The sequence below is a fragment of the Haematobia irritans genome, chromosome 2 (assembly GCF_050003625.1).
Source record: "Haematobia irritans isolate KBUSLIRL chromosome 2, ASM5000362v1, whole genome shotgun sequence".
Lineage (NCBI taxonomy): Eukaryota > Metazoa > Arthropoda > Insecta > Diptera > Muscidae > Haematobia > Haematobia irritans.
The window spans coordinates 98,658,416-98,670,904 of NC_134398.1; the positions used below are offsets into that span (position 1 = coordinate 98,658,416).

General features: G+C 29.5%; 1 protein-coding gene across 4 annotated transcripts in view; it reads right to left on the minus strand.

Moving 5' to 3' along the window:
* The window catches only part of GramD1B (GRAM domain containing 1B), a 340,270-nt gene that overhangs the window by 153,983 nt on the left and 173,798 nt on the right, over positions 1–12,489 (minus strand). For all 4 annotated transcript variants that reach the window (XM_075295677.1, XM_075295676.1, XM_075295678.1 and 1 more), the window contains exon 3: positions 3,408–3,633. In XM_075295677.1, coding sequence (XP_075151792.1) covers positions 3,408–3,633 — 226 coding nt within the window. The remainder of the gene's footprint in view (positions 1–3,407; positions 3,634–12,489) is intronic.

Sequence of the window (12,489 nt, forward strand, 5' to 3'; positions counted from 1 at the left end):
AAAATTAAAAATCAAATTTGACGTCGGAGTCAAAAATGACCAATGCACGAAATATAGCCCCTGATCAACCATGAACAACGATATGCGTTTCTTTTCGATCGGACTTCAAATGACGACACAGTACAGTAAATTGCATTTCGGGGGGTCGTAGGGTGCACGAAAAAAAAAAAGTTTTAGTGTTCTGAAATTGTCTTCAAATATGCTACAAAACTGGGGGGTGACTGCATGAACTTTTTTTCGCGACCCTATCTAATGTGTATGTACAAATTACATAGACGCTAAAGACGTATTAGAGAGAGTATGGAGAGACGTTTTAGAGAGAGAGAGAGAGTACGGTGAGGCAGAAATACTCAAACTCCCATTCGTATTATTAATGAACATATTTCATTAATATGACGAAATATAACAATTTAAATTTTATTTTTTAACGATCCATATCATTATATTGACGATCGCTTTCGTTTTATAAGCGAAATTTTCAATTCCAGTTTCGAAGTATATAAAACGACTGTTTTAAGGGCTAAAAGTTTCCAAAAGTTACATAGAGAGTAAATGATTATAATAATTTCATCTTGGAAAAAAATTTTATTCTAATTTTTGAAAAAATTACAAAGTTAATATTCGTAATATTAACGAAACATGTTTCATTAATATAACGAAAAACCAAAACACAAAATTGTCTTTTAACGATTGATTTCGTTGTATTAACGATCACTTTCGTTCTTATAACGAAAAATTTCGTAATATTAACGAAAAATAATCAACGAAGCCCGTTCGTTAATAGTACGAAACATTTTTCTACCAGTGTAGAAATAAGAGACTTTTTTTCCTAAGTGAAATGATTATCAAATTACTTAATTTATTAATAAATATTATTTCCTACTGTATATAAATCATATTTCAAAGATCTTAACAAAAAATAATACAATACCAATGACTACACTCAAATGCAATAATTGGTTGGGTTTCATTACTATAACGTTTGTGTTCATTTACACAACGTTCGCCTTTCATTCATACAATGAAAAAACTGGGTTCATACAATGAATGATTTTCATTCATACAACGTATAAGCTGCATCCATACAATGAATAAATTTCATTCATACAACGAATAATATTCGTTAATACAACGAAAAGGCTACGTAATGGCAACGTAATTATTCGTTAATACTACGAAATGTATTCCATAAAGGGCTTCGTAAATATAACGTAAAATTACGTTGTTATAACGAAATGCTACGTTGGCTGACTTTTAATGAAGAATTTCGTTAATATAGAAATTCATCGTGTTAACGAAACTTTTTCTACCAGTGTATAACGAAATCGCATTTTAATTCCGACAACACACTGGAGAAATCAAATAGCTGGTATAGGAATGTAAATCCAAACAAACTTCCAATAAAAGATTATGCAAGTCTCCATATTGATGATTTTAATAGAAAAGGTCTCGTTAAGATAACAAGATTGAGACTAGGGCACACATTAATCACACATGGTCATCTATTGAAAATCATTGATCTACCTTCATGCAATTGCCCTCGCATCGAGGCTACAAGTCTTCAACACACATTATATCAATATAATGACACTAGAGCAGCCAGGAATACATTTTTGATGGAAATGATCCGATCCCATCTAACAATAATAAACGAAACATTATCAATTTTCTCATAAATTTAAATTTGTGTCGTTGTATTTAAATCCATTTATATTATGCAGTCTATATATATTTAAAACTTATAATATATACATTTACAGCTGTTTATACAGTTAAGATCTAACTCTCTTATTGTAATTATGAACTTAAGGCCATTGCAGTTATAGCTCTTTTTGATGTTAGCTTACAATTTATAATTCGAAGTTAACAAATAAAAAAAATTTAAATTTATTTATTTTTTAATTTGATTAAATTAAATTTTCAAATTTGCGCTTTTCACAAATACTTTTCTCATGAAGACTTTTGTGATTATTAAAGCTGATCTCAAAACTATACCGCACGCGGCTTAGTTTTGACACAGTGTAAAAATTTGTTCAAAAAATTTGTTCAAAGACTATTTTACAATTTGCGCTTTTCACAAAAACTTTTCTAATGAAGAATTTTGTCCTTATGAAAGCTGAGCTCAATCCAAAGGGTGATCAATACCCGTTTCCAAATGACGGGACATTTTGTGTTATTTAACCCATCCGCGCACAGATATATTTTTTAACCCTTTGTATGGGAGGTACGTGAAGGAGTGGTCCGATCGGAACCAAACTTGGCATTTTTCTTAGTTTTAACCATCAACAAGGCCTTCTATTTCTGTTGTATGGGATCGAAGCACTGTGCACGGGTTTGTTGATCGTTTGCACGAGTAAGTTCCATGCATTTGGTGCAGATTTATTCGTATTATATTTCAGAATCGCTGCTGGTTTACGTTTAGCCAATTCGTTGGGACGACCAGAACTTTGTGGTGGTTGTAGGAGCAACACCACTCTAAAATTTTTGTGTTTTTGAAACTAAACTAAAAAAACTTTTTCGAGTTTATCCCATAATTTCTTAGCAGTCTAAATATTGGGCTTAGAAAGTCCAGAATTTGATGCCTTTGTAGCAATCGTTTTGTATGATTGCTACAAAGGCATCAAATTCTTTGGGGGTGAATGGTTTCCACTCCTTTCTATTTGCTAAATTCCATTCTTTATTGTGCATGCTTGCTTTACGAGTCGTCTCGCGAATTATTATGTGTAATATTTCTTCAGTCATATAAGATTGAAAAATGGTAAACTTATATAATGTATGTACCGGAGGTCCAGTTTTTTTGTACCAAATTTTGACAATATTATGTGTACAACTCTACTGTTGTTGAAAACGCGTTTCGCAACTTGAAATTTGCAAAAAATGTTCCAAAGCGTGTTGGATATAAGCATTTGTCCAGTGCTTCTGTTTATTGGAAAATCCCAAATGGTGGCTGTATCATAATTTATATGCGATGATATAACCGATATGCAGCTAATTGATGTGATCGAATTTTTAACTTATTGCAGACAATTCTTAGCGTATGCAATTCTGACCACTGGAAGATTTTTTTCAACCACAGACATTTTATACGGATAAACGAACGGCACATAAATGAGACTCTGTTGAAAAATCTATATCCCCAACGCTCATTTTCAAAAATAACTAAATTTGTTGTGCGCTATGTTAAAATGTTCAATTTTATCTTAGTTCGTTTTTTTAAATTAAAAAAAAAATGGTTTCATTACAAATTATAAAATACATTTTCATAAATATTTGGGCTATAGCCCTTCATAGAAATTATATGTTGCTACCCTTATAATCGGAATGAACAGTTCAAACCATACAACCCCATATCCAACCCCAAACGGAATATATTGTATATATGGTATCAAATATGCTCAATAACTTACCAACAATTAAACGTTCATCTGCAGGTATTTCTTTAAATAGCTTCTTGAACTCCTGTGAACGCGATTTGTAGTTTGGATATAAAACGTTGTACCACGACTTTTTCTTGGCTCTATCTGACAACCGTGATACGTTTCGTGTTTTATCCTCAAGTCGAGATGGTGTATCTAACTGACAAATCCCACGTCCGATATCAAATGAATTATCGTTCGATGAGATTAGTGATTCCTATAAAAAATAAAATTATTTATATAAAGTTTAAATTTATTTTGTATTATTTTTTTTTTTTTTTTGATTTGGTTAAAGCTCCTTCCCTGCATTAGAAGAACGCTTTATCAATACAATTTAGTAATCGACCACCCTTTTGCACGACATTTTTACCTTTCCATAATACTATAATAAACAAGCAATGGAAGTCTACAGTCGGGTGGGGCGACTATATTATACTCCGCACCACTTTGTAGATCTACATTTTCTATACCATCTCAAATTCTTCAAATTTGTTGGGCTTATTTCCATTTATTGTTTACATTTATTTAAATCTGAACCGATATGGACAAAATTTTTTTGATTTCTTAGCCAATTTTATGGAGTTTCGCAAGTGTCTTTATCGGTCGGTAGATATGCACTAGAGGTGTTGAAGCCATTTTCAACAGCCTTTACGGCTGTCCCCATAACTCATTTTAAATTTAATTTTGAATTCCTTTTCTTCTGTTTTATTTTCTGAATTTTTAGTACAAAACTTCTCCTATAATTTCATTTTGATCTCATTTAACTTAACGTATGTATTTATGTACATATAGGCTAGGAACATTCCTTATGTTAAGCGCCGTCATAATTTTAAGTCTTTAAGAAGAACTTAACCCTCTAATGCCCAAGCCCGCCTTTAGGCGGTCTTCATTTAATAAGGAAGCTTTTAGTAAAACACAACTTAAGACAACAAAAATGGGTAAAATAAAAAGAAAACTTAGTTAAAGCTGTTCAAGAGGCTTTGCAGCATATACTGAATTTTACCGTATAAATTTTTCTTGTTTAGTTTTCTTGCTTTCGTGTCGTTAACATTGAAAATTTAATCAGATGGCAAAAAAATTGGGGCATTAGAGGGTTAAGAATTCAACGAATTCAAAATAATTCTTGACCGTTTATCAGAAATCTTAAAAACAGATTTCTTCAAGAGGTATAGGAAATTTTAGTAATTTTTACAAGCTTTGGTCATATTTGCCCAAATTGGAGAAACTTATATGTTATTGCTTGCGCTCGTTTCCTCAGCGAATATCCTTGTGGTACACCAGAATAAAATGTTAATTGGTAGCCCTGGTAGTACACCAGAACTTCTCTTTTAAAAGGGTTTAAGATTCTTCTCTAGGTGATACACCAAGAAAAGAAAATAATCACATTAGTTAAAACCAGGGATCCGGAGTGCAGCGTGAAGCGGAGCGGAGCAAGCCCTTTTTTTGCCGGAGCGGGAGCGGCATTTCTAAAATCCGGAGCGGGGCGGTTTTTCATTTGGAATAAAATATTACTTGAATGAAATGTGTAACTTTGAAATTACACTGTGTATGTAATTTCAAATATAGCTAGTACTTAGCGTAGTGTGAGTAAATGTTTAAAATGTACGATATGTATTTTTGTACGTACACATATAAAAAAAAGTGTCTCGTAAATTTAAGAAGACTTTTCCAATAATTTATTACAAGAATTTTCCAGAATTTTAGTTCATTTTTCGTATCTTCTACGAAAATTAACTACTCGAAAGGAAATTTTACAAATTCTAAGTAGCAATCGTTTAGTTCCTGGCCTACAAAATACGATGGAAATTTCCTTAAAAAATTTCTTAACTGGTAGTTAAATATTCGTTTGTCATGCTATAAAACTACTTGTGAAATGTAAAGTATTTTCTAAATAATAAGTAATTTTCGTATCTTCTACGAAAATTAACTACTCGTAAGGAAATTTTACAAATTCTAAGTACCAATCGTTTAGTTCCTGGCCTACAAAATACGATGGAAATTTCCTTAAAAAATTTCTTAACTGGTAGTTAAAAATTCGTTTGTCATGCTATAAAACTACTTGTGAAATGTAAAGTATTTTCTAAATAATAAGTGCAATTTACTATAAGATTTTTTTTGTATGGGAAAATATGTTTTTTACGAAAAATGAACTTGAAAGTGGATAGCAATTTCTTACAGACAATTCCTATAGTTAATAATTGTAGGTAAAAAATTACCTAATGAAATATTTTTAGTTCACATGTAATTAAATTTGTAGACATTTTCGTCAAAATGGTAGATAACATTTCATGAAAATTTTGCAAATTTTAGGTTAAACGTTTCATCGTTCATAAACTGGTGTGCCTTTACGAATATTATTCTTAGAGTAAATTGTCAGCAGATGCGATGAACTAATGCATAGTACAGAGATCTTTATCGGCATAGTGGAATGTGATTAATGTAAAGATGATGTTACTTGAGTTTTGTTGTGTATACATGAGCGTGGGGTTGTTTTTATTTTTGTTCATTTAGTGGTTTGTGTGTGTGTTTGTTATTCGCGGATGGTTTATTTGGCTGGATGAGGTGTTGTTTTCAATAAAGGCACATGTGTTTTTGTTGTTGTAGGAATGTTTTGACTTTGCTTGGGTTTGTTTGGCATGCTTCAGTTGTATAGTTGGTGTTGGCGTGGGCTGTTGCATCTTTTAAGCAGGTATGTACAAGGGAATATAAAGGCATTTAATATTTTGGATTTTTGAGACATATATTGGTGTTTTTTTATTAAACCTTTTAAATGAAAGTTATAAATAATTTATCGGTAGTTTAGAAAAAAGTTATTAAGAATATTTAGGAAAATATGTTGAAAGTGTATTGAAATTTTTATTATTCTATGTAAAAAATTAATATTCAATTCTAGACGAATTTTTGTTATATCTCAGCGTATAGTTTATTCATAAATTGGTAAGTATTTTTTAATATGACTTTTTTTAAAAGAATATTTTTTATGTATATTATTATTTGTTAATTAATTTTTTTTTTTTTGGAAACCAATTTAATGTTTTTCTTTGTTGTAAACGCAATATTTAATTTCAGAGCAACTCCAGATGGATTCGAACAAATTTAAAAAATAGAGAATTTGTAAGTTTTCTTTTAAAAATTGGCTTTATTTCACCCAGATTATTTATGTTTTTGTGACCTTTTTATAATCAAAATTACAGGTTTCTAACACCTTATTTTAGTATTTCTTTAATCAAATTTATTGGAAACCAATGTAATATTTTTAATGTAAAAACATTTCAGAATAACCCCTTAAAAATTTGGAAAAATTTTTAGCACTCCTTTGTCTGTAATTTAATTGTGAAGTAAGGATTCTTTAACTTTCTTTTAACATTAACGTCATCCTTCGTCATTTTGACTACGGCTGATTTCAAGTCGCTATAATTTTCATCGTGAGCGAAAAAATGAACCAAATTTGAATTTATTTTCTTATTCACTTTGGTTTTAAATAGTATAAACCAAAAATTCATAAAACGGTCGAATTAGTATAACTTAAATTTACCATTTCCCAATAGACTAAAATGCATTTTAAATCGAAAATGAAATTACGTGTCGTCATTTTGACGAATGATGACTGTCTAGGGTTATCAAGAATATTTAGTTTTTTATGCATATTATTATTTTTTTCATTAGATTTTTTGAAAACCTATTTAATAATTTTATTTAATGTAAAAATTATATATTTAATTTCAGAGTAACCCAAATTATATTTCCCCTCAGCGTAAAATTTAATAGAGAATTGGTAAGTTTTATATTAAAACTTTGGCTTTCTTTCAACTAGAATAATTATTTTATTATATCCTTCACATCGATAACAACACAGATTTATGATTTTATATAGAATACTTCATTATTTCTCTAATTGTTTCAGGTACAAATTTTATGAGATATGTTTTCCAAAGAAAAGTTGAATTCCTTACACCATTTGATAAAATGCCCCCAAATATGGTAAGTTACAAGCTAAAATGAAGAATTAAAAATTATATTTCATTATGTTTCCATTTTTTCCAGCAAGATATATGAAAAAATTACCTACGATGAATAAAAAAATGATAAGTCAAAATGTCCAAACAGCGAGTTCAAATGAACTACTCTCTGTTCCACGAAGTCATCATTTTTATTCACAAAAAAACATTGTATTAAGAACTTTCATCATAAGTTTTTATAATGAAGTACTTTTGCTTAACGAAAGTTTAATTTTAATGTATGAAAATTTTCATAATAGTAAAACGGTTTGTTGTTCCTTTAATTATTTAATTTCTCTGTACTGTGGAATGATTGATTTAAAAATAGTTTAGTCGTCGACATTTTAAAGAGACAGTTAACCAATTTTTATTATCGGGTTTCCCATAAAATAAGCAAGTAAACCAAAATAATACTGACTTTTTAACTTGGTAGGGGTATATAAATCTTATGGTGTTGTAAAACTGAACTAAAATACAATGTTATAGATGAACTAACATTTAAGAGAATTATAAACTAGAAAATTTGAAAAAAATCTTAAGGGCTAAATCATGGTCACTATTACTACAGTTTAGTTCATTTTGCAATGGAAAAGAGTTCACTGTTTTTTCAGTGTACGTACATTGGGGAAAACACAACGTGTTTTTGTTAGTAATTGTTTTCAAAAACGGCAAATGTCAAAATATATCTGTAGTATGTGTTGTAAAAGTAACAACAGTACTTTCGATCAATTTCATCCCGTATTACTACAAAGATGTTTGTAATGAACGTCAAATAAATGCAATTAAACGATCTTATTTATATTTAATTTTTTAGTTTTATACACTGAAAAAAATATTGTCGTGAAGTCAACGATTTCATGTCCTTAGAATAAGAATGCAAATTTTGCTTAACATGGAAGACGCATTTCTCTAAAATAAAGTTTTTTCCTTGTCCAAAAGTCAATAAAATTTTGAATGAAGTTGTAATGTCCTTATAATTAAGTGATTTTACTTAAAAATGTGTATCATAACATGAAAGATAAAATTTTTGAGGTAAGATCAACGTGACTTTAATAATTAAGAAAAATTTTTTAAAATTAATGAAATTGTCTTTAAATTTGTTTCCTTTTTGCATCTTGCCTACAAAGCAAAAAATCGTTAAAAAATAAGACATGTTTTTCAACACTTTATTTTAAAGACGCTTTATACTTGAAACATAGCATAATTTCTACTGGAAGTCGAGTCTTAATATGGAAAATAAAATTGTCGTTAACTCGTTTTTAAAGGATTTTGATAACAACTGACAAAAAAATCTAAGAAAATGAAAAATTAACATTTGCTTCATAGAAGCAAGTACATAACCCCCAAATTTAAAAGAGTATTGCGTCTTTAAAGTATCCTTACTTGTATTCTCCGCTTCTTTGGCTCGGAATTAATACCCAAACTGTTAAAGTAAAGACAAAATCTTTGGAACCGGGCACGCTTTTTTTTAGTGTAAGGACATTCATATTTGCTTTACTATTGTACTATATCCTAGTATTCTCTTATTTCTGATATTAGTTCTCGAAAATTTAATTAAAATTATGGATAGTTTCAATTTTGGTTGAAAAATGTGCGCATATACATTTATTTTAATTTTTTCTCACATTGAAAACTTATGACTTGATTTGTATTATTGCATGTTATCTACTTTTTTGAGAACGAACATTTCTTTAAAACGCTGTTCGAAAATGTATTTTTACAATAAAGGGGAAAAAAGCGAAATTAGGTAACACTAGACCTGAGTAAGAATATTCGTAGGTATACCACGGACTGATTTCGATGGAGGTTGTTGCAAACATAAACATACACATAAACGGGCCAAACAGAATTTGGTCCATTTTCATAAATTTGGTTTCTATCACATATTAAATAGTAGATGGTTCACCGCAAAGAATATTGTCGGGAGGCCAAATATTTCACATGCTTAAAATACGAATACGAATTTTGCTTAGAATAGAAGACGTATTTCTCTGAAATAAAGTTTTTTCCTTGTCTAAAAGATCTAAACTTTTCAATGAAGTGTGTTTGTCCTTATAGCTAAGTGATTCGACATAAAAATGTGTATCCTAACATGAATGAAAATTTCGTTTTAATGAAGTCAAAATGGATTTAATATTTCTGAAAAAATCTTCAAAATTAATAAAATGTTTCAACACATTGTTTTAAAGTCATTATACCCTAAACCACATAGTGGTTAGGGTATAAGTTTGATCTGCCAAAAAATGTGCCTACCAGAAATATTGATTTTAGACCCCATAAAATATATACCGATCGACTCAGAATCACCTCCTGAGTCGATCTAGCGCTTGGTGTCTGTCCGTCCGTCCGTCTGTCCATGTATTTGTTGTTCACAGGATTCCGGTCACAATTATTAACCGATTTTGATGAAATTTGATACAGGGGTTTTATGGGCACAAGGACGAACGCTATTGAATTTGGAAGAAATCGGATCAAATTTAGATATAGCTCCCATATATGTATAGCCCGATTTCGACAAATGGGGTCACGCTGTGCTTTTTTTCAAACGGATCGTCGCCAAATTTGGCAAAAGGTAATCTTTTTCATCGTCCTTCAAGTCTGCAAAATTTCATCCAAATCGGTTCAGATTTAGATATAGCTTTCATATATATGTATCGCCCGATTTGCCCAGATTTAGCTATAGCTCCCATATATATGTACCACCCGATTTTTCTAAATTTGGCCATAAAACCTTTATTTATCAACCGATCTTACTCAAAGTTTGCTAAATTTAATCTTCTATAGCACTAACTATATGTGCGAAATATCATCGAAATCGGTTCAGATTTAGATATAGCTCTCATATATATGTATAGCCCGTTTTTCCCAAATTTGGCCATAGAACCCTTATTTACTAACCGATCTTACTCAAAGTTGGCTAGATCCAGTCCACTATAGTACTAACGGTATGTGCAAAATTTCATCGAAATCGATTCAGATGTAGATATAGCTCCCATGTATGTATCGCCCGATTTCGAAAAATTCGCCCCTAATAACCTTATTTTTGACCATAGAGGCCTCATTTCTTAACTGATCTTTCTCAAATTTTGCACAAGGTAACCTTTTGTGGTATTAATTAAACCCGCAAAATAGTATGCAAATTGGTTCAGATTTAGATTCCATATATATGCATCGCTCTATTTTCCCAAATTTGACCATAGTACTCTTATTTATTAAACAATGTTACTCAAATTTCACATTTTGACGTACTACCCGATCGTATTTGAAGCTCTTACATAAGAATGTTGCTCGATTTTTACAAATTTGGATTTATTACCCACACTATTTGAACGATTTTCTCTTTTTTAATAATGGACTCAATATTAGTGGCATACTAACTCCGTAGGTGCAATATCAACACAGCCAGTGTTGCTAGAAGTTGGGGAAATTCACTATATGTAGGGTTTTTCTAATATTTAGCGTCTTGTACACTGAAAAAAATATTGTCGTGAGGTCAAAGATTTCATGTCTTTAAAATACGAATACAAATTTTGCTTAGCATAGAAGACGCATTTCTCTAAAATAAAGTTATTTTCCTTGTCCAAAAGTCGATAAGCTTTTCAATGAAGTCGTATTGTCCTTATAATTAAGTGATTTGACTTAAAAATGGGTATCTTAACATGAAAGAAAAAATTTATAGGCTAAGGTCAACTTGACTTTAATAATTTAGAAAAATTCTTTAAATGTAATGAAATTGTCTTTAAATTTGTTGTCTTTTTGCATCTTGACTACAAAGCAAAAAATCGTTCAAATATAGGACATGTTTTTCAAAACTTTATTTTAAAGAAGTTTTTTACTTCAAACATAGCATAATTTCTACTGGAAGTCGAGTCCTAATTTGGAAAATAAAGTTGCCGTTAACTCGTTTTTAAAGGACTTTGATAGCATATGAAGAAAAAAAGCTGAGAAAGCGAAAAATTAAAATTTGCTTCCTAGAAGCAAGTGCACAAAACCTAAATTTAAAAGAGAATTGTGTCTTAAAAGTATCCTTACTTGTATTCTCCGCTTCTTTGGCTCGGAATCAATACCAAATTTTTTAAAGTAAAGACAAAATCTTTGGAACCGAGTATGCTTTTTTATCAGTGTAGGGACGTAGGGCCACAATGAAGGTACATTTTCACTCAACACAATTTGTAATAATTTTTACATTTTGGTGGCTCTAGAGGAGGAAATTAGAAGCCGGCAAGGCTTGATCTTTAACAATGTGTGGTAACAACAGTTACCACTCGTGCCAAAAAAAAATCTAACAAAATTTGAAGATTACCACAAATTACCACAAATCTACCAGACAAATATTTCTATAGAAATTTTTGTCAAACTTTTATTCCTGTAGAAAATTTTGTCAACATTTTATTTCTATAGAAAATGTTGTCAAAATTGTATTTCTATAGACATTTTTTTCAAAATATTATTTCTATAAAAAATTTTCACAAAATTTTATTTCTATGGAATTTTTTCTCAAAATTTTATTTATATAGAATTTTTGTCAAAATTTTATTTCTATAGAACAATTTCTCACAAAAATTTGTTTATAGAAACTTTTTCCAAAATTTTATTTTTAGAGAGATTTAACAAAAAAGATTACTATTTTGGGTAGAATTCTACCAACTGCGGCAACCGTGGTGGTAATACAAATTTATATATATATATATATATATATATATATATATATATATATATATATATATATATATATATATATATATATATATATATATATATATATATATATATATATATATATATATATATATATATATATATATATATATATATATATATATATATATATATATATATATATATATATATATATATATATATATATAAATTTGTATTACCACCACTATTGCCGCAGTTGGTAGAATTCTACCCAAAATAGTAATCTTTTTTGTTAAATCTCTCTAAAAATAAAATTTTGGAAAAAGTTTCTATAAACAAATTTTTGTGAGAAATTGTTCTATAGAAATAAAATTTTGACAAAAATTCTATATAAATAAAATTTTGAGAAAAAATTCCATAGAAATAAAATTTTG